Source organism: Strix uralensis, chromosome 4 (assembly GCF_047716275.1).
Source record: "Strix uralensis isolate ZFMK-TIS-50842 chromosome 4, bStrUra1, whole genome shotgun sequence".
Taxonomy (NCBI): Eukaryota; Metazoa; Chordata; class Aves; order Strigiformes; family Strigidae; genus Strix; species Strix uralensis.
Genome location: NC_133975.1, coordinates 119,262,177 through 119,285,727, shown reverse-complemented (window position 1 = coordinate 119,285,727; position 23,551 = coordinate 119,262,177). Strand labels below are relative to the sequence as shown.

The window sequence follows — 23,551 nt, the reverse complement described above, 5'->3', positions numbered from 1 at the left end:
TCCCCACTGGGCCAGATGCTTTATTCAGAGGAGCTGAAGTCAGGAACATTCAAAATCAATTCTCTCTGGCAACTGGAATGTGCAAAAGGAACGGAGTTGCCAGGACAACACATAAAACAGGATTTGGGGTTGGGTTTTTTCTTCCTTATGAAAAAAAATAAAAGAGCCTTCAACTCTGAAGAGCTGAAAATTCTTTGCTGTCACAGTTTCCAGGCGTTACTGGACTTGCTTATTTACATGTGCTCTATTTTTAGCTTAAAAATAAGTTTTAGCTTGTCAGAAGGAAGCAATTCAGAATTGCTCAGAATAACAATCAACTGAGCTGGGACAGTGTCACAGGCATTTGCAAAGACATCACAACTTTTTGAATTATATCCTAGATTTATCCATTCTCATTCATCATTTGCTTTGTAGTACAGAGATGAGGAAAATAGGACTGTCTTATTTGTGCTTAGTATCTATTGTCCCCAAAAGACTAACCCTTGTAGTGGTCCAGTTTTTCCAAATAACACTTTTTGGAGATGAATTGTATTTGTAGCATGAAAATATTTCCCTTCTTTGGAAGCTGAGGTTCTGAAGGCAAGAAATAGATATGAAAGCCTTACCTGTGTGCACCTCAGTTCCTGCAGCCTGATCTGGCAAAGCACTTAAAAATCCTGGAACTCATGTAATGATACGTAGGACTGCATGAAAGCTAATGGTCACATGGGAGTGCTTTTCACCTCACTGAATCAAGTTGTTATTATATATTACTCTTTGTCAAGCTATTTATTAAATACACTTCCAACAAATGCACTCATCCAGCTAATGCAAACCACATGCCTTGGCAATTCTGTTACATTCACACTAAATACTAACTGAAACAGCAAAATATTTACAGCTACATGTCCTTGCTTGCAGGTTTCTGAATCAAAATTTTCATGCTTGGTTTTCACCTAAAAATGAATTTAGTTCTTGAGACACTTAACAGAATGTCTCCCAGTGTTTCTAAGTTTTAATTTATGATGAAAACTACCTAGTAAACAAACCCAATAGATTTAGTTATATGTATAGTTTAAAAATCTGAACTTTGGATTGCATAGAGAATAATGCATAAGCAGAAACAAAACTGGTTGAACATGAACCAAGTTACTAATGTTTGGAAATTGCGTGCACAGCTTGCAAAGGAGAATGTTTCTGAAGACGTGCTGAGTGCTCAGGCATGTCAACAGTTAATAATTAGCCTTAGATCTCATTCCACCTTAAAGATTCCATCTTGGAAGGTGCTGAGTGCCCTCATTCCTCTCTGAAGTCAAAGCTGTAGGAACTGTCAATGACTCAAATGCAGTGTAACATGATTAATGTAATTAAAAATTAAATAAAAGTATTCTGACATTAGACTTCCTACAGTAATATTAACTTCATGACAAAGTTCTTAAGAGTACTGCTTAGGTGCACGCTTACATGTGTAAACAAAATACACAGGGAAAAAGAAAGGTCATGCTGCCTCATCTAATTTTGTGATCCTAATAGTGTATTTAGGTTTTTGCACTTAACATAAATAGTACTTAGCTTGTTGCAGATTCAGCTACATTGTTGACTACTCCAGCTTTAGCAGTGCAACACTTCATTCAGTATGAAGCAATCAAAAAGCGCTGGGGGGTTTGGATAAGCCAAAAGTTCACCTGAATGGCTGATCACTTCAATGCTTTTGGGAGTGTTTCCTCATCCCATAGTCTCTCACTTACAACTAACAGTGACTCAACCCTCATCTTGCTCAATGAACTATTTCCCAACCCTTTAGCCATCATATACTTCAGCTCCTGAAGTGCTCCTCACTACCTGAAGGCACTACAAAAAAATCACTTACCACCATTGAGCACAGGATCTCAGTACAGAAACAGTTATGGGGAAACCAAGTTGGTGGTAACAGAACAGGTACGATGTAGCATGGAAAAGGGAAAATGTATAGGGGCAGAAACTACAGAGATTTCACACAGCCAGGAGAGGGGAAATACCTTATGCCTTATTTGAACCAACTCTTCAGATCCAAAACAGCTGGTAAGAATTAACTTTGAGGATACTCTGAAGTTCTGGGTGGTCTCCAGGCATACAGAGATAGTGCAAGCTTGGAGTTTGTATTTACTGCCAGATAACATGCACCAATAATAAACAGCAACAGTGACACTTACTCTCCTTTGGCACAAACTGGATGCGCTTGCTTTTTACTTTCACTGGCGACGGCTCAACTCGGCATTTTCCTGGTGGTGCTCTCCTGCACAAACAGGGACACATACAGTGCACAATTAATTCCTTTCCTCTGGCATTCTGAGCCTTTGCTTCCTATTTTTCTATGAATGTAATGCTCATCAGGAAAAAAAAAAAAAAAAAAGTCTGTTTAAATGATCCAAGTAATCTCTTACAGTAGAAAACATAATTAAACAATCACATATCTCCATTGATCAAAGTCCAAATATTCACAAGGCAGTGGAGTCCTCTGGCTGTGTTTTCACTTGCCATTGCTGAATCCATTAGGGAAATAAAACATTGTCAGGTTCAAGCATTACAGAAAGAGATTAATCAAACTGAAAATAAAAATTACAAAACTAGACAGTATATGTTGAACATCTGACAAATCTGACATAAAGGTCATGTGTGCGCAAGTTTTCAGGTTGTCTTCAGAGAAGCAAAATAACACACTATTATTCACACATAAAGCCCAAACAAAAGACTAACTACTACAAAAGTAGTACCAAAAATGCACTTGTTTCAAACAAGAACTCTCAGTGTCTCACACAGAAGCTCCCTCTTAGTATGGCACATTATTTTGACACAAATTTGTTTGCCATGGAGGTATCTCTCACTTTTGAGGAGTTACATCCAGTTCATCATCACTTTTTGCTATGACAGCTGCCTGGTTAATCCGCAGACTTCTTCAGAGGTTTTTTAACTGGTTCAAAAATGCAAGATGTTTGCATCTGGAGGGTATAACTCCTTTGTAATCAGGATTGTTTGCATTTGCATTTCTGTGGAAGGCAAAGAGCTTCTCTCTCAACTACCTACACACAGGGATGTTCCCTACTTTTATGAATTTTTCTGTGAGTTGTTTCTGTACTCTACACAGGAAAGAAACTTCTTTTTAAACTTAAACTTAAGACTTGCTTTTCACTTCTGCTTTCTTTATTTTTGCAAAGGTTGCGTAATACCAGTCTCTTAATACACAGTTTACAGGAACTCTTCCACTGTGTTAGATAATGGAAAATGCTGCTGACAGAGGAGAGTCGGAGGAAAACACACAGCAGCTCTGGGGACTCTAACTTTGGAGTCTGGTTCCAACATAAAAGCAGACAAGTGGTTTGGTTCAAAATGCTCAGATAGCTAAAGCTGTAAATTTAATCCGTTTGCAAAAATAAAAGCTACAAAAGTCTCGCTCTACATGTCTGGCTGCAAGTAGTTTGGTGTTTAGCCAATAATAGTAATGCTTAAAAAACAAGAAGATGGAAAAAACAGCTATAAGCCTTCCCATAAAACACAGCTATTCCCTGCCTTGCCTGGTCTCACATACACACATGGGATCCAGAAGGTGTAACAATGGTCTTATTTCCCTGTCCAAGCCATTTTCCTCTTTGAAACACAAAAAATAATGTACTTTTTGACATTAATTTCTGGTTTGCCTGAGAAAGCACTGCAGGTCACACTGGGTCAGCTTTGGCTGCAGCTGCCTGGGCATGGGGCTCTTATGGGAGACGCAGCTGGCTACAAGGGATGGAGAGGAACTGAGAATAAACACCTTGACAAAAACTGCCCCCTTTTGGGCGGGAATCTAGAGAAACTTTGCTTGAGAAAGACAAAACACACATAAAATACTCCTTTAGCTTTCAGAAACAAATGTCCCAACCAACAGGCCCCATAACAAGTTGGTGATCACCAGACAGCATAGACTCCCATGACTGCAGGAGCAAAGCAGCTCTACAGTGGATTACTCCAGCTGTTCCTTGATCAAGCTCCACAGAAGGGCCCAGCACGGGAGAAGAGCTAGTTAGTGAATATCATTCATCACATCCACACCTGGACACGCTGCACCACACTTAGGCTCTGCAAAAAGAACATCTCATACCTAGAGGTGTCCACCACTTTGTACACCACTCCATGGGGAGCCGTGGCACTTGGTATGCCAGTAGACATGAAGTAAAGTTCTCCTGGGAAAAAAAATGGACACAGCCATGAAAACTCTCCATGCAACTTCTGTCCTGTATAGCACAAAGGCATTAAATCTGCATCACAGGTCAGAAAGCATCAGGAAACCTGGGACCAATGTGGAGATCTGGCTCCTTGAGGAAACAAGGCAGGTTTGTGTTTGGGTTTGTAGTGAGAGTTCCTCTGCAGTTCAGTGGCACAAAATACTCTTAGTGAGTGGGAGCTTTTACATATTGTCATGAAATATTGTTTGGACAAATTTCCACTGCAGGTTCAGCTGCCCAGACTTTAGCTGTCTGATCTGTGTCCTTTAACTTCTAACACAAAACAGTCAAACCCTGAATTTCCTTTGCTGAAATGAAATTAAAGGAAATTAAGAATGTTCACACTGCCTTCTGCTCTTTTGGATGAAGCACTCCTTTGGGGTGAACTACAGAAGAACAAGATTTTGCTTTTGCTTTCTCTAGCACACTCACAAAGTGAGATGTATCTCACACGAAAGGCATTTGGTTTGTCACAGCTCTGTCAGGTCACATGAACAGGGCTTGACCTGTTCCACCACCATTTATTTGCCTTATTTTCTCTTAACTGCATTTCCATCCTTCTCCTCCTGTTGTGCAGGGGAGGCTGGGATAAGCAGTCCCTCCGGCACTCTTCTTTCTCTTTTGCCAGCTCAAGTGCTTGAGCAGTGCAATGAAAAGGATCTGAGAGAAAAAATAAATATGCAATATTTCAAAGAGAAGAAAAAAAAAAAGGAAGAAAAAGAGACAATGGAGACCTGCTTAGTGAGTAAGGCAGATTTCTTTGGGTGTCCTATGGGTACCCCAAGGGGAAGAGTGGAAGGAGCAGAGGGGACAGAGTGGTCAAAGGAAGGTGTGGGCAGTTGGTAGCAGCTGGTACTGGCTGCTGAGCCTCCCTCCTTCTCCCTGTTCTCCTGCGCTGCCCTGGGCTGAGCTCCTCCAGATGCTCCCAGGGCAGAAACCAGACGCCTCTGGCTACCCCTGGCTGGTTTCTTCCTTTTTCTTCCTTTTCTTCATGCTGGAGGGAAGGGATGCCATTCAGAGGGCCCTTGACAGGCTTGAGAGGTGGGCTTGTGCAAGCCTCATGAAGTTCAACAAGGCCAAGTGCAAGGTCCCGCACATGGGCCAGGACAATCCCAAGCACAAATACAGGCTGGGTGATGAATGGATTGAAAGCAGCCCTTGGGAGAAGGACTTGGGGATATTAATGGATAGAAAACTGAATATGAGCCAGCAATGTGCACTTGCAGCCCAGAAAGCCAACTGTATCCTGGGCTGTATCAAAAAAGTGTCACCAGCAGGTCGAGGGAGGGGATTCTCCTCCTCTATTCCACTCTCCTGAGACCCCACCTGGAGTGCTGTGTCCAACTCTGGGGTCCCCAACAGAGGGTGGTGAGGCACTGGAACAGGTTGCCCAGAGAAGTTGTGGATGCCCCATCCGTGGAAGTGTTCAAGGCCAGGTTGGATGGGACTTTGAGCAACCTGGTCTAGTGGAAGGTGTCCCTGACAATGGCAGGGGGGTTGGATGATCTATTTAAGGTCCCTTCCAACCCAAACCATTCTATGATTCTATGATTTTTCTGATGTGCTCTGTTAACCACAGGCCAGAGGCAGCCTTGATCCAAACAGGGATGAGAAACACTTGGCACCGCATCTTGTGGTGCAGTGATGCATGCTTTATATCCCACCCCTCTTTCCTGCAAATTATCAGGCAGGAATACGGATACTCAGGCTGTGAAGCACAGGCTATCACATGTGCACCCCACATAGCACAGTGCCTGGGGTGTCCCTGATACATTCAGCTGCCAGGGGATGGGGCTGCTGACTTTATAATGGCTGTGCAATGAGCCAAAAATATAGGTGTCCCTACCGCATAAAAAGATCCACTGCACCAGCTGGATTAACATTCATCAGAGCAACAACCCCAAAAAACAAATGCTTCCGTGAAGAAAAGCTTGTTAAAATAAACTGTGTGATAAACTTGTAAAAGCCAAGATTCCCAGCACACCACAGAAGTGCAAGAGAAGACTGTTCACTGCAGATAAAGCAACTCACTACACTGTTATCAACAGATTTCTTTCCATTATGATAAAGCAAACACAAGACAAGTAACTACCTCTGAGAACAGACTTCAGCCCAAATTTCCACCCAGCTCTATTATACTTACACAAAGTACACATGAAAAGTGCAGGGCAGAAGAAGGGGGGCAGCGTTTCACCCCCTCTTTGCACAGACTCTGCCTACAGGCGCAGGACGAGGGAGATGCCGCTCCCCACGTGCATAAGCAAGGGCTGCAATTAACAGCTTGATACTTCTCTTGGCAGCCCTCTGAATTGGCATAAAGCTGATTTAAACAAAGTTATTCTGATTTTAGGGTAAGATATCCTTTGTGCCTCACCACTGCAAACCAGCTCTACCTTCCATGAACATTAATCATTAAAGAAAATGGATTTTAACTCCAAAAAAGATAAAATTCTGAAGTCAAACTGTTGCGCTAATACTTAATTTAGATGATTTGCATTTACATGATAAAATCTGCATTTATATGATATGCAATGCATGTTGCGTTTGTGCAACATCCACACCTGACACAATCTACAGGGAAAACAGAGGTTTAAAAACTGGGGCATTCTGGGAGCAGGTGCTTGTGACCAGTCCAGGACCTCCCCGCGACAGGGCAGAACACAAACTCCTGCATTGCTGAGTCGCACATGAGCCTACTTAGCAACGGGGCTAAAGATCGCTGGGCTCATCCTCTGCCTGTCCTCAGTCACAAGCTGGATGCTCTCCCTGTCCTGCTGCAGGGCTGGGCAATTAACCATACCCTTGTAGAAACAAAGCTAGCGACCACCAGCTTTCACCCCAGGACTCTTTATTTCCTCCTTTTCAAATTGCAGCAGCTGCCTCCTAGAAAGCAAAATGTCTCCAGTCTTAAAACAGCTATGCAAAGGTCCACTGAAACTACATCCTTCAGTCCTATGCAAGGCAAAATCCCAGCTGGCACTAATAAAATACGGACTTAATCAGCCTTTTGCCGATGCTTCACTCAAGACAAAACGTAGGGCTTTCATTCTGCTTCACCTCGAGAAGTACAAATATTCCAGGCCAGGGTGAGCAGGTTCATAATTACTGTTCATTACATCTGCTTCCCTGTATCCATTAATAACGTCAACAGCCTTCTTAGCTAGCCAAGAGCATAGACTTGCTCTCACTCGGGTATCAGCTTCTCAGCCTCTCAGGGCCTGCTTTCCCCACAGCATGGCACCTTGAAGGATGAGGTTTCTTTTCTAAACTGTGCTTTATTGTATTTGCCCACCGCTGTTCCCTGTCTCTCCAGAGGGTAGGTGTGGGGGCAGTGCAACAGCCAGCCTCAGTCCTGCAGGGAACTGCCTCTCCAATTCCCCCTGCAGGCACTGCGTGGCATGCTGGCCTCAAAATTAGGATTGTAACTTTGGTTTGATATTTGGGAGATGCTGGGAATCTCTCCGACCGGCATTTTACAGACTGACAGACTCGTGCTCTGCCTCCCCACCACCCACTGCCTCCCAGGAACCCTCTCTGACCCCTTCTCTGGTGTTGCACTCTGAAGAAAAATCACCATCATGCCATTCTGTGCGACAAAGTTAAATGATTACCTGCTTCATCTTCAGCAAAGGAGATGATGTATTGGTAGTAGTTATTGATAAGCCCAGGAAACATGCATGTTTGTCCTGTCCCCATGCAGATTTCACTGTACTGCCACTCTCCAGTAGCATGATCCTCCTTCAGAGACATCAGGCGTCTGCAAAGCAAAAGAACACTTCCACAACACAACCAAGAAGACGATCTGTGAACATTAAGGAGGACACCTGGAAGGATGTTTAATGTTTCCTACCCTCATTAGCTGCAACAGGAACTGCAGCTCCTCTGAAAAATGAAGGATTGTTAATACTAAAACAAATATATTATATGCCCCCACGACACTTTGTCTTTCAAGGGCAACACAAACACATGAAAAAAGAATAGAAGGGGGTTTAAGGGATATCAGGCTATTGTGGGGGGGGGACCCTGCCAGAGATGCAGAGCGCCTGGCTTCACTGCAGCTCTGTGCCCTCTCTCCTGCACCCAGGACCGGGGCAGGCGGGGCGGGGGCTGCGTGCGACAGGCCTGGGAGATGCAGGTACAGCAAAGGAATAGGAGGTGGGGGGAAAACAAGGCAGTCTCATGCCTGCCTCGTCACAGCTTTGCAGCAGACTCACTGCTGGACAATATGGTTTTTTTCTTTCAATATCTTTGATCTCTGGAAACATTGCATCAGAGTGGTTTGGTTGTTTTTAGGATGTATTCAAATGCTTTTTTACACCACTTCCAGGACTTTAAATGAATATAATATCATTGCCCCTTTATTTGTACTGGCACAATGTGAATCAGCGACGTCGAGGGCTGCTGGAATGCAAAGATTGCATTCCTGCACAGCACCATGGAATAAAGGTTATATAAAACATGCCACATGAGCCCTCTGTAATGAGGAGTCAGGCTTTGCCCAGTGCTTGCAACCGGCAAGTAGCAGCATGTTCTCAGTTGTTAGACTGCATGAGCACTTGCAGGCAGGTGTAGTATTGCTGGAGGAGTTTGGCTGGGGGTACAGCTTAGTGAGTATCTCAAGTATGTACTTACCCACTCATAAAATCACCAAATATGTACAGGCCATTCAAGTTCGGTGACTCGCAACCCCGATAGACATAGCCTCCCGTAACAGATTTCCCCATTTTGTGTGGATATGCGTAAATTGGAAGCACATCATCTGTAGGGGAGAAAAGATCTGTGGCTTCCCTTGTCTTACACATGATGCAGAATATGTTTATCTAGATAGTTCTGAGACTAGCATGATACAACCAGGTTCACTTGAGCATCTTCTAATTAAATGAAATGCTGATGAAGTCATATTTAGTTTGATTTTCACCTTTTCAGAACCATGTTTGATAGCCCTGCCTAGCTGGCTGTGCTAACCAAGGACAAGCTAGCTCAGAGAGACGGGTCAGTGTTTCACTTGCAATATAAGCTGAATCCCTGATAAGCCTGAGCTCTCTCTATCACCCAGACACCTCACCGTTCTCCTGAGCCCTTCTTCTGCTACAACCCAGCTCTGTTAGTGCACTTCTGGCCCATTTCTACACAGCCTGGCTGGTTTTGCCATGGATTTGCAGGTTACTCTTAGAGTTACTGCACCCATGCAGGAAATGTATGTCCAGTGCAGCTTTGTTTTGGTGGTGAAGGGGAAAAACCGAGATACGTAACTCCAGACTGCAGGCACTGATGAAAAGATATGTTGGATGTCAGAGCAAATAGCTTCTGTTTCTTTGAGACAGGGGAGTTTAACCTGAAAGGACCATCAGATATTTATGGTATGGCACAGGCAATATGTAGTACTGGCATATTCATTGTAAAATATAAGTTAAAACACAAGACAGAGGGAGATGCCCTGATTTTGAGTGTGTCCATTAGATGCCTCCTCCCCTTTTGAAACTCCTGGGTCACAGGTATCTCCTTGTGGTACCCACCCCTCCTCATCCTCACAGACTTTCTCCCTGCCTTTGTAGCAGATGCCTCAAGTAGCAAACCTGGCAGCTCTGCCAGCAAGTAACTTGCACCAGGGGTGTTTCATCTAAAACAGGTGTTTTCTACACTTCAGCTGCACTTATCATTTTAAAGGGGCTGTGACATTTCACTGTTCTAACAAAAGAGTCTCTAAAGGCATCAGAAATTGTTCTGAATCCCTGGAGACCTCAGTAAAGTGCCTGCCATGAACACTCATGCAGGCACTGTCACAGAGGAGAGCACTAAACGGGCTCTCTGACAACTGCTTCAGCGAAAGGAGTGCAAAAAATCTGCTCCCTGCTCTCAAAATTTTTGTAAAAAACACTTTATCACTACCACCGTACTTGTAGCTAAGTTAATAAAAGGAAGGAAGTTAAACTAAGTTAATAAAGGGAAGGAAGTTAAACAACACATAGCACGTAGAAGAGAAAAAAATCAGTATCTCAGCTAGTGCAAATCAGTGCCAGCCCACAGCCCCCCCTGGACCTCTAGGGAGATGCTCCAGCACAAGATGTGGTCCACACTAGACCTTGCAATAATACACTCTGATTTCACACATGCACTGGAGTTTAGCCAGCCAGGAAATACCCTGAACCCAGGGTTGAAGAGTTTTTAAAAAAAAAGGTTTTCCTTTTTGGCATAGCTACAAGAAACAAAAATACACTGTACATTCAGTTACCTGCAAAGCAGGCAGTGTGTATACTGGTTGACCAGCTTACACAATATATTTCTTTCTTTTTTTAAATAAGGACACTACTTGTGAGTTATGGAGAAAAATACAATCCAAATTTTTCTTGCTTCTGCAGGAAAGCTTATTTTATGGCGAGAAGATGAAATTGTCCTCCTAAATCACAGAATCACCAAGGAATTTGACTGACAATATGGATCGCCTAGAAAAACAACAGCCAGCATGTTTCATTTTCCTCCTAACTCAAAAATGGTAACATTTGGACTTTCAGTATTTATCCCCAAGTCGGTTGCCTTCTAGACTGAGACAGTACAGATTTACATCACAAAAACCTATGTTTTGCACCAGGCAGCTGGACTTTGAAAGCAGGAATTAAAAATGACAGCGCAGAAAATGCACAGTGGGAGATGCAGGTAATGTAGAGAGCACATCTATTTACCCATTGAAGAATTGGTGCAAAGTTTTTTATCGTAACAACTGAACCCTTCCCTCGCCCTCCAGCCGTAATTTTTCCCTTTCTCAACAATGTCGATTTCTTCGTATTTATTCTGCCCCACGTCTCCGCAGAAGAGCCGCCCTTTCCCTTCCTTGGTGTGAGGTTCGCCCCTATCGAAAGAGCAGCGCCACATGTTTCTCACTCCGTACGCGTAGATTTCGGGGCGAGCCTTAGGGTCGTTAAGAAAAGGGTTGTCGGGAGGGATTCGGTACAGAGGCCCACGGTCATTGTTGTTCACATCGATCCGCAGCACTTTGCCCAGCAGGGTTGATCTGTATTAGGAGAAGAATGGAAAGATAAAAAATAAAGAAATAAAAGCAGACCTTGGTTAAACATCAGAGATGGGTTTTTTTGGAAAGCCTAGGGTTTCATTCTTTCTGTTTTGGAAAAGACAAGTCTTTTAATATCTCTGAAAAAACAACCATTTCAAGATGATTTCATTTGCCTCAGGCCACTGAACAGCCTTCAGGTGGTACTGACTTCCCACGCCCTGCTGCCCTGAGGACGCACACTGGTGGCTTGGAACTGCCATGGGGATGGGTCTGCTCTTACTTGTTCTGGGCGTTTCCAAACGTCCCAAAAGGATCCCCAGCCATGCCTCCGTCTCCAGTAAATATATAGAGATACCCATCATCTCCAAAGAGCAGCTCTCCTCCATTATGGTTGGAAGCGGGTTCTTCTATTTCCAGGATTATCCTAAGTGAAAACAGGGAGGAGGCATTATCTACTGCACAAGCCCTAAGCAAAGGGCAGAGCAACATCATGCCAATGTTGCCCTTGACACATAGAAACAGAGACAGATCAGGTTTGAGGCAAATTCCTCCCTATCCACGTCACTGAATTTTACTTGGGCATAGCTGATTTTCTAACCTTAAATAATTTCAACGTATTTTTCAGATTACAGAAACACCAAACTGTAGTAAGGAAAAATCTGAGAAAACACATGACAGAACACAATTTTAATTAATTGTACTTTTCCTCTGATTCTTCTTTCCTCCTTGTTAAACTTCTTTTTTTTCTCTCTCTATTTTTTTTTAAGAAAAGTAATCTCAGCTTAAATCCAGTTGTAAACTGCAAGAGAAAGGACTCCAGTCCATCTGTGCATCTGTACAGCATCTGGCACAATCCCGACAGGTGCTGTCAAAGTGAATCTAAAACTTTTCAAACATTAAGAAATAGTTAAATTCTTAAAGAGAGAAGAATCCTTAAATGATAATTACATACACAGGACTTCATGAATTTAAAGAGTGGTTAATAGCAGCCCCATCAACAAATTAATATTTTGACAAAGCAGTACCAACAAACTTTAATTTTAAAACCAAGCTCTCTCTTACTTTTATCTGTTTATTTTATGCACCTGGCATCCCTTTCATAGTAAGAAAACGGTGAAATATATAAAGTGTAACTTCATAGAAAGGTAAAGCCACATATACATGCAGCGGATGTTCCCAGGTATAATAATTGAAGTTTATTTTACTCCAGCTTCTAAAAAAGCCCAGATTTCATGATGACAGTGCCTCTTAATAGCTGCAAAAACAAATTATAATAATCACTTATACCACCTAATTTTTAGCCAGTTTTTTTCCCTTCTGAAAGTACTGATGGTTACAATCATAAATTGTAAATTGTGGGAAGGAACCCAACTATGTAATTATTGTCACCTGCTGTTAAACGTCACCACCTCTGAGATAAGGTAACTGTGCATGAATGCACAGACTCCAGCCAGCAGCAGGAGCAAGGGAGGATCCTGTACAGACCCAAAGATGAATCCTCCTCAACCTCCCAAAGAAGGTGGAAAAAACCAAAACACATTGAGCAAAAATCTGCAGACAAACAGACATACGCTTTCCCGCTAAGGCAATGCACACCATGTGTTGGCCAAAGCTGCCTCTTGGGCAGCATCGCAGGATGAAGTCAGTGGGAGCTGTGCCTACACAAGCACAACAGAACCACAATTTTATTTTCTTAAGCTTTTGCCGTACTAAACATCAGCTAAATAAGCACAGAAAATGCTACAAATGTAGAGCCTGAGGATTTTTAAACAAGACAGCTCATGGGCCTTGACATCTGCAGGTTTAAGCTCCTGACTCACTTTCCTGAGGACCACGTTTAAATTCTCCTTACCTGTCATCTACAGGGCCGCTTACACTGAATTGCTGTCATTGCTTTATAAACCAGCATCCCCTTTCTATCATTAGGCTACATGCATTTTTGAGCTAGAATCATCCACTACCGAGTATTTGGAAAGCCCTAACAAACCATGTAACAAAGCAAAAATCTTAAAATTAATAACATTCAAGGGTCTCTTAAAACAGTGGTTGTATTACATAGTTCTGCACCAGGTTATAAATCTATAGACTGTCTCCACAAACAAACCTCTAATTATCTGTGCATGTTAATGTGGATGAACTGCAGGATCAAACAAATGAAATTTCCAATCAAAATGCACTCAGTAATAGCATAGTGGTTTGCATTTTATTTAATTTGATATTAAATTTGTAATATTGTAATAAAGGGTTGAGCTGTCATTCAGTTAAGGAAATGTGTGGCCAAATCCATCTTTGGTCTGGTATCACTGAGTTTGTTTATACTGATTTTGGAAACCTTAGGCTTTGGAACGAATCTCACTCATGCTTTGCAGAAGTCTATTTTAAAGAGTAATCATTACGATACAAAAAGAAAAAAAACAACCAAAAAACAAACCTCAAAATACTAACTGTAAATAAGGTTTAATCAATGTTCTGTTAAATCTTCTGACATACCAGAACTGAGAAAGTGTTTTATCCCTGAGCACCTGCAGTTCATCCACAAAGGTCATGTGTATTCTCTATCTCAATATGCTAGACATGGACTTGGACTAACATGCTATCACACTGGAATGCAAGAACGATATTAAGCTAAATAAGTCTCATTCATTAATAGCCTTTAAAAATGCACAACCTGCTCTTTGAGATCTTAAATACACTTGCCAGAGAAATGTGTGTACCATACCTTTCAGAACCATGGTCCAAAGAATTCATATCAGCAGGAGAAATTCTGAACTCACTGATTCGGATTCTCTCTTCATAACGGACTTCAACTGAATAGTAGACATACACTTTACCATTAAATTTGAATTTAGGGTGAAAGACAACACCTAGAAAACCCCTCTCATCTCCTTCCCAAGGTGAGGTAAGTACAGCTTTGCTGATGTTCAGAAACGGCTTTTCAAGCCTGGATCGATCGGGGAGGTAGGTCCACACCAGGCCAACCTGCTCTGCAATGAAGAACCTGTGGGTGCCATCGTTGGCGTGCACCATCGCAACAGGATTGCGCAGCCCGTTGGCGACCTCCACGAGGCAGAGCTGGAGACAGCCCTCTGCATCAGCAGTCACTAACCCCAGGTTTTGGTTAAGGTTCTGGTTAGCCAGGAGGTGTGGAAAGCAGTAGTCTGTGTCCTCCAAGGACAGGTAGCGGCAGAATTTTGCCATGTTGTTCTCCAGTGCAATTAACTCTTGGTCTGCAGAGAGATAGCGAAAAATGGAGCGGCATTTTTGCCACACTTGCAGGCAATAGTCTTGGCAAAGTCCTGGTATTGTCCGTACAGGGGTGGAGGGATCCTCAGCATCGTACAGGTGAGCTGCATATGGAGAGCATTCCTAGAGGGAGAGAGAAAAAGCCTCAAGCCATCCATTTCTTGGACCAGATTTGAAACAGCTGAGCAGCAATACTAATTGGAGAAATTTCACCTTAATTACAATATGTGTTGTAGTTTATTCTGAAGATACATTAACAGAGGAAAAGATCTTAGAAAGGGTATTTATCTCAGCATTCACGGAGATGTTCTTCTATATTCCTGGTGAAAGCTCGCTTCCTCATGCTGTTATTCATTCATTCCAACCACACCACTAACTCAAGAAAACCAGCAAAGATATGTATTTTGCTACATCACTCTAGTAGACTGTACTGGGGAAAAAGAGACTTTTCTATCTTGGATGCTCTAACTTTATGAAATAACGAGCAGATTCATCACAGCACAGAAGGAAAACAAAAGAGTTAGTTGAGCAAGTTCAGGTCCTGCATCTCCAAGCTGAGGAAGGAATGGGAAAGGTTGGCAGGGCCAAAACCTGCAACTTTTATACCTCGTCATCTGATAATCTAAACATGCACCTCAAACATAGATGTGATTTACATGTTGGAACGAGTGGGATGAGAAAGTGTAGGAGAGGAGAAGGACACCCATCCTTCGTACCGCACAGTGCACCCAGCCCTGGGATGCTATCACTGCATACACCATCCTTGCTCGGGTCCAGTTGCCTTTGCTGTTGAATCTTTGTCTACAGTCAGTTTATATACCTGACTAGAAGTGGTGAAATGTGTCTCATGATAATGACACTGGTCACCAAGTTCCAGGAGGGATGCTCAGGCTACAGGATTTCAGACAGTGAGCACCAAGTGGCCATAATCCAGGGAGGGTGCACTGGGAGTGGCTGTAGCACAACCCTTGTTTATGGAAAGTGCAGCCTCGGAAATCTACCCAAGGACTCAGTCAAGTTCACATAGTTCATTGTATCCTCTCCACTACGAGAACTCCGACAAGCACATTTTCCTTATGTAAAAAGCCACTGCAATCCAGTAAAACTGTCTAAATTACGAACTGACCAGAGTGACTCACTTCTGCTTTGCAAGGGCTTTTCCTTGTAATAAACACACAATATTTTCCAGTTGTAATGCCTCTTCCCGACAAGCATCTCTAAAGTGCTCTCCAAATAATGTAACATGACTCAGTGGAGGCTCAGTTATTTTCACAGGGCAGATAAATAACTGAGGCAAGAAAGCTAGGAAGAGAAACTATCCTTCTTGAACAAATTCTGCATTTTTTAATTCTTACATGGCATTTCTTCCAAGCAAAACCAGCTTTGTTAAAAAAAATATATATATAGGGAGCTGTTTCTAAATATATAGGGAGCTATTTCTTAATGCAGATTACAGCACTATTCAATAGCTGAAAAGATGTAACATCTGATACTGAAGTATTTAAATTAGCTGATAAGTACACACAGTATTTAATTTTTATTTTATTTTCCATTACATACCATAATAAACTGAGAGGCCATATAACAGATCATTAGTGTACAATAAGCTTTCCTCCTGGAATGTCAAGCCATTCATTGCAAAATGAAGGTTATTATGCCTTCAAATGAGCAGCAATTAATGTGGTAAAAAGGAGATTGTGCATGACACAAAACGCTGAAATTACACGGGCAGATTGGGTAACGGCACTCGGCTCAGTTACACGAGGTGTGCCAGGGACAGAAAGAGCTGGAGCATTTGCCAATGCAGTTGCTATAACTGAAAATTTGACCTTAGAAAACAAATTGAAACAAGACAGAAAGGGAATCTGAAGGCAGGGCTGGATGGGAGCTCAGTATATTGCTGCCTATGGAGGCTTCACATTCAGAGAGAGGTGGTACCCTGCCTGAGTACCGGGGTGTACCTGGTTCTCCAAGAGCCTCTTTCAAAGCAAGCAGTGATCTTATGCATTATAAAGCAATGTCCCGGCTTCAGCATCGGAATTAAAAAGAGCACAGAGGTATGGTTTCCCTGTCTCTTTGTCACTGCGGGCTGTTCACCCCAGCCTTAGGTGTGTTTGAATAGCAGTTGTGGGTGACTTCTTCTCTCCTTACCACGTTCCTGGTGGCATACGGCTATTTACAGTGGCATTATGTTGGCAATGATGTACAGACATCTATCACTAGACAGACAGTACTCAAGCTTGTGTGTAGGGTATTTTCCAGACATATGTGGAATATTTTCCAACTTTTATTCCACAAGAGATGGAGCCTGATGCCTGATCCTGAATTTCCCTGCTTCTGAATCAAATGTTGTGGTTCTTCACCTTTCACATCATCTTATCATATTCACTTACTCAAAACACCAAGAAACTCTAAACTTGGTTACAGCCCAGTATCACTAGTAGATCTAAATTCTTGTTTCCAAATGGCATGGTCTGTTCATTCATTTTAAACTATGATGTGGCCCAAAGACCAAAGAAACTAATGGGCAGATGATCAGTAACTTCAGAAGGGCTGGAACAAGCTCACACCATGAAAATAACTCATCAGAAAATAAAACAAATAACATGAAGACAAGTTAGCCAAATCCATCCTATCTGTTCCAGGAATTCAGAGGCAGCTATTTATCTGAGTAATTGCAACAATCTGAATCTGGACGAACATCTACATCAGACAGTGGCTTATTTACTGCTACTGTCAGCCCAGAGGAAGCAATGGGACTCCTCAGGAAAGTGTCTAACTTTCACATAATCCCTGACATTCCCTGTCCACCTCCATCTGGAAACTCAAGCCTTTAAGCAAGCTGTTCCCTGAGAAGCAGAGTGAGGCATCTGCTCTCCCACAGTTTGGAGTCCTGTATCCCACCACACAATAACCCACATCCACACACATCCCTGGAGACCTGCTGCCCCCATCAAATTACCCCTGGGTGTTGAGGCTGTGGGGCAGGCAGGGGCATGTCCCACCACAGCCTTCCTCCCCGATGGCCAAAGGCATCCTCTCAGCCTGCTTCTGGGTGGGGGGAAACCCTGTTTTGGAGCTGGGGGATCATGGGCAGCACTGAGGGAAGGATGTTGCTACTCTTCCACTTGCCTTTCCACAAGGAACAGAAACAGCACCACATAGCAAATCACCATTTAAGAGAAGGTAGGAATCTTCACCACAAGTACAAGCTGAGACACTTGTCAAAATAATTTGATCACATCTGAGAGAAATCATGAATTGTGAGCAGAAAGAGGCAGAAGCGTGCTGAGTAAGTCACAGAAACCTACTTCTTATTTCAGGTCTAGGATATAAATTGTATATATAATGAAAGAATGGAAGCAGAGTATTCTGGAGTGTTTTCAATGGCTGGACTTCCACTTTGCGCTTGTGCGGCCAGAGGTGGTGGTTTGTAGCTGCATCTGGGCTGGTGATGCACTGAGCTCATCAGAACATTTCAGTGAATCATTTTTCTCACATTGAAATATTTCACTGCTTCTGAGCAAATTTTCAGTGGTTGGGTTTCTGATGCATGCAGGAGACTTCCAGAGGCAGAAGGAGTGCTTAGCAGGAACTGCTAACTGTTTTCCTATCCGCAAATGGACTTTTGGATACCGCTTGTTTCAGGAATGTATTCAAAGGGGTTTTTTGCTTCCAGTACAATGTGAGATGAAATAAAAGTCAAATCTCTAGAATCTGATGTGGAAGAGGGTTGTCTTTCTCTTCACGCTTTCAGGAACACAAGAGGTACCCTGCAAAATGCTAAGAGCATGATTTCTGAAAAGCCATTTTGATCCCATCAGAGCACAGCAGACGAGACTCTACTGTCTGAATTAATTTAAGATTTACACTTGCACAGCACAGAGCTGCCACTGCTCTGTCTCAGGGGCATTTTCATACATACGAGGCCACTGCTGATGATAGGGTCAGACGCTTTGCTATGCGCAGACTGTGATCATCCTGTTATCCTATCTGGCCACAGAATATCAATCCGGACTGGAAATTTCCCCCGCGCGGGATGGCCACCACAGAGGTTTCTAGGCCACATCCTCAGGCATTACTCTGAACCCATCATCAGGACTGTTAGCACCTGGCACACACTAAAAGCATCTCAGGATGCTGTAACCCAGTACAAAAAACCACCTGATCCCATGAATTGAGCATAACAAAGAACACGTTTCATGCAGGCATGTCTCCTCCTGGGTGTCTTCACCAGGTCCAGTGATCTAACCCTGGGAGAGTGAGGGGAGTCTGCAAATTATAACTGCTCACATACCCATCTCAGAGCACTGCTGCTCATAAATTAAAGCACAGCAACATCCCTATTCCTCTTTCAGACACCTCCAAAGGACAAAAAGTCTGCAGGGACACCTGATGATGGACAATCACTCCTGACAGTGCCTGGGAGCACACGCCTAGGCTGCTGCACTAACCTCTGATGCACCCATATGTGGGTCAATGCACCTGTGCCTGTGCCTGGGCACTAATGCCACGGCTGATGCACCTGTGGGGTTGTCCTGTCTGAGCTGGGCACTAACGCCACGGCTCGCACACCCCTGGGTTCTCCAAAGCCCCTGTGCCTGTGCTGATGCAGCCCCGCACGGGTGGATGTCATCGCTCCAGGGCTGATGTGCCCACGCCGTGGCTCATGCACCCCTGTGAGGTCCCAAGTACCTGTGCCTGGACCATCGCATTCCCCATGGACCAATGCATCCATGCCTGGGCTGCGGCATCCATACCTGGGCTTGATGCAGCCCTGCATGGGTGGGTGCACCCACCCCTGGGCCAAAGCACCGTGCCTGGGCTGGAGCACCCTGTGTGGCCAAAGCACCATGCAGGGGCTGAATCCCCCTGTGCAGCTGATGCCTCCAGTGTGGCTGAAGCCCCCTGTGCTGCTGTTGCACCCTGTGTGGCCAAAGCCCCTTGTGTGGCTGATGCCTTCTGTGCAGTGGAAGTTTCCTGTGCAGCTGATGCCCCCCGTGTGGCTGACGCCCCCTGCACGGCTGATGCCCCCTGTAGGGTTGAAGGCCCCTGTGCAGTGGAAGCTTCCTGTGGGGCTGATGCCCCCTGCATGGCTGAAGCCCCCTGTGCAGCTGATGCACCCGTGCAGTGGAAGCTTTATGCACAGCTGAAGACCGCGCTGTGGCTGATGCCCTCCGCACGGCTGATGGCCCCTCTGTGGCTGATGCCCTCTCTGTGGCTGATGGCCCCTCTGTGGCTGATGCCCCTTGCACGGCTGAAGCCTGTGCTGTGGCTGATGCCCTCTCTGTGGCTGATGCCCCCTGCACGGCTGATGCCGCGCAGCGGAGCCCCCGGCAGCCCCGTGCGGCCGGCGGGCCGGGCCGCCTCACCTGGCAGAGCAGGTCCTGCAGGTGCCCGGCGCAGGCGGCGTAGGTGGGCCCGTCGAGGCGGGCGCTGAGGCGGTAGAAGCGCTGGAGCAGGGCGCGGTCGCGGCGCGGGTCGCAGCAGCCGAAGTCGCCGTAGCGGCGGCAGAAGGCGAGGCCCCGCGGCGGCCGGAACGGCGGCTTGAAGTCCAGGCACTGCGGGTGCGGCCGCGCCGGCCCCGGGGCCAGCGCCGCCGCCAGAAGCAGCGCCAGCGCCGCCCGCGCCCCGCCGGCCCCCGCCGCCCCGCGCAGCCCCCCCATGGCCGCTCCGCGGGCGCGGAGGGCGGCCGCGCCGCGCAGCGCCGCTTCCCGGGCGAGCCGGCGGCGGCGGCGGAGGAGGAGGAGGAGGAGGAAGCGGGGGCTGGTCTGCCGCCCGGGCCGGCTGCGCTGAGGCTCGGCCGGCCCCGCCGCCCCGCTCCCCCCGCGGCAGCAGGGGCGCGGAGAGCGGCCGCCCGGGTGTCAGCGCCGGGCACGGGCGGGCGCGGCAGCGCCGGGCTCCCGGGGACGCGGCGGCGGTGCCAGCCCGCTGGAGCCCGGCGGGGCTGGGAAGGGCGTTCTCAGTCTGGCCCCGGGCAGAGGGCCGGCGGGCAGGTGCGAGGCTGCGCGGGGAGCGCGGGGCTCCTGCTGCGGCCTCTGCGGCCGGGATGTGTCCCGCTGGGAAGGAGTTCCCTAGGCGGACTCCTCAAGTGCTGGCTGCTGGGCTCGGGTCTGTCGCTGAAGCTTTTGTATGACCAAAACATGAGAGAGAACAGCACTTCAGTTTATACGGCTGGGGGACGTATTTTAAACCAAGAAAACTTCGCTTCGGTACAGCTAGTGCTTCTGCATCCTTCAGCATCCTTTGGCAATCTCATCCTGGGATGAGATTCTGATTAGATTCAGCTTTGAGGCTGGAAAGGAGCCGTCTGGTGTAGTCTTTACACCGTGTGGCCCCCGATAGCCCAGATGGCAGATTCTCCTTTATGAAGACCCTCCTCCCATGCAGGATGGTACTCCCTCCCTGCTGTCCAGGTACTCCCTGCCCAAACAAAGTAAAGCTGCTGATGATGCTTTCCTCACCTTAAGGTTCCTCATGGCGTACCCCAGGAAAATATTTACTCCAAATACTGGGGTTTTTTGCATATCGTATATCATATGTGACATTATCAGCTAGTAAGATCAAGTCCCAAGTAGATGGCATGTTTTTGCTGTTAAATTCAGCTAGCCACAGTGTATTATGTATTTCAATATTAACAGACAGACTGCCCATAAAAGACAAAGAACGTGGAATTCATGCTGATATGCTATTTTTGACTTCTGCCTTGAGACCAAAGAACTGCTGTACGATGCATATGGACTGTAAAATCACTGCATGGCTTGGAACATCCTGTCAGGAGACCATATGTGTTACAGCATTTGATACGAGTTTGTTTTTCTCTCCATATGCTTATGTAACTGCTGCTAAGGTCACTAAAAATTTTACATATGTGCAGGCAACCAGAATACCTGATGATCTCACTTGAGAATTCTCTGCCCTTTTATTTTTGGTCATTTAAAACCACTTTTTCACAGATGACCTTGGTGAGCGCTTTGGAAAGCACATGATCTAGTCGGTGCCCCTGAAAACTTTGCATGCCATACAAAAAACGCTATGCAGTTATGCAATCCTATATTTGTGTAAAAACAACCAATGTAAATGCATCTCCCTCTTCATCCCAGTTAACGTATTATTCCTGTGGTTAACACCAGCTGTTGTCTCAGCATTTGTGATGATTTTTAACCATCATTGATTAATATTGCAACAATACTTAATATAGAAAGAATGGATTGCAGTAACTAAACATTCTGTGATAATGAGATTTATCCTATAGCCTCTAGATTTGCTATTACAGCTCTTGGTTACTTTGGCATCCATCAACATTTCAGAAATGAAAGGAAAATTAAATACTGTGCGTATTTAGCAGAGAGTTGTAGAACAAGAACCATAGTTTTGATCTGCTCATCACTGTAAAATGACATAAAATACCTTTGGGAAGTCCTCTGTGTGCCTTTACAATACATGCTGCCATGCCAGAACTCCCAGTGTTTTGGTCATTCGGGCAATTTTTTGGTTACCTCTCAGGCTAGGGACTCCACAACACCTCACAAGCAAGGCACTGCTGAAATGATGCTAGCTGCCTCGGCCTCAGTAATGAGCTAGTTCTGTCAAGGATGGTTTATTTTACATCTGGTTGTGAGCTGTATTTCGAGGCTTCCCAGGCCACAGGTAGGAGCTCATGGGCCGTGTTTGATGGATCTGTGCTGTGGTGGATAGGAGCACACAGCTCTGGCCTTTCTTTCCAGCCCTGCCCGGACACTTGCTGCGTGATCATTCCCAAGTTCCTACCTTTCTGCCTGGATTCTCCCATTTGTAAAACAAGGATAGTCCATGCTCACCCACCCCATGGCAATCTTTCAGGTTTATTGATATTTTTAATCACTGTTTTGCTATTCTTTATGAGTTCTCTGCTGAACCATCGCTGGAGACTAAGCTCAGGAGGGGAACTGTTGCCCTCGACCTGAACTGCTAAAGTTAAAGTTGCCCTTGTTGCTACCTGAGGGCAATAACATGCATCTGTGGAACCATTACAGAATGGGGATGGGGTTTGATGTAGGTAGTATTCACCAAGATCACACTCTAGTCTGAGAACTTGCCACTCAGGAAGTTTTGTATTAAAATGACTAATTTTTAATTTGAATAATTTGAACACTCATCCTTGTGCTTAATGATCTGAATCAATCAATTGACTATTTAGTGGTGCATATCAGCTATTGAAAACATGTCTTTTTTTGTTTGTTTGGGGGTTTTTTTGCTAAGATGTCTCCTGTTCGTACTGAATTCCATAAGCGTTTTACCAGTGGAATTCAATTAATTCTTAAAATCAACATTTATATTGATGGATGAAACTGAAGAAGCCAGGTGTGAAAATGCAGTCTTTGATTGCAAACAACACAACATTAAGGCAGAAAAATGTAAATAATGTCAATCAGTTTGGGGTACCAAACCTGAAATTCTTAACACGTTTAAAACAACTGATAGTAGATACTCTGCAGCTCAGAAAGACAGTTTACCTCAAGCTGAGCTCCTTGAATGTGCAACATCCAGATTTTTTCACTCTTTCTGCATACATTAGAATTTGTTAGCATTCATAGGACAGAGGGAATGTGGACATATTGCTTAGAAATATGATCAAATCGCATTTGATCAAATGACCAAGGTTTGGTCCAGTGTCTGGAACTCCATCCTCAAATGCAGTTCGGATCAACAGTGAGGAGTTTAATGCTCTAAGCTTTAATAGCCAAGGGATATGCTGCTCCTACCCAAGCCAACTGTGAACACCATCCTTAAAAACATAACAGTCAGAAATTAAATACAGAGCTATAACTCTTTGTAGAGGAAATTAGGCTTTGCTTTCTCATTACACGTCTGATTGCAAAACCCTTCTGTTCCTCATTTGTCTTCTAAGTGTTTTATTTTTCTTACTGGCTGAGATACTGAGAACAGATTATTATTATGAGAACAAAAGAAAAAAGATGTGTGTGTGCATGTACACAGCATATACACACAAACCCACAGATGTGAGCAAAGTGACACCTGCCTTTCAGTGAACAGAAGCCATGCTAGGCAGCGTGGAAGTGATCCGCTGGCATGGAGA

The 23,551-nt window shown here is 44.8% G+C and overlaps 1 protein-coding gene across 1 annotated transcript in view; it reads right to left on the bottom strand.

Moving 5' to 3' along the window:
- HHIPL1 (HHIP like 1) overlaps nt 1-20,138 on the bottom strand; it is a 31,065-nt gene extending 10,927 nt beyond the window's left edge. Inside the window, exons 1-8 of the mRNA XM_074864971.1 lie at nt 19,845-20,138; nt 13,949-14,595; nt 11,510-11,653; nt 10,901-11,229; nt 8,853-8,979; nt 7,832-7,977; nt 4,097-4,178; nt 2,172-2,254 (exon numbers count right to left, since the gene is read on the bottom strand). Of these exons, the coding sequence (XP_074721072.1) occupies nt 2,172-2,254; nt 4,097-4,178; nt 7,832-7,977; nt 8,853-8,979; nt 10,901-11,229; nt 11,510-11,653; nt 13,949-14,595; nt 19,845-20,138 (1,852 nt within the window). The remainder of the gene's footprint in view (nt 1-2,171; nt 2,255-4,096; nt 4,179-7,831; nt 7,978-8,852; nt 8,980-10,900; nt 11,230-11,509; nt 11,654-13,948; nt 14,596-19,844) is intronic.
- Between the last annotated feature and the right edge of the window lie 3,413 nt (nt 20,139-23,551).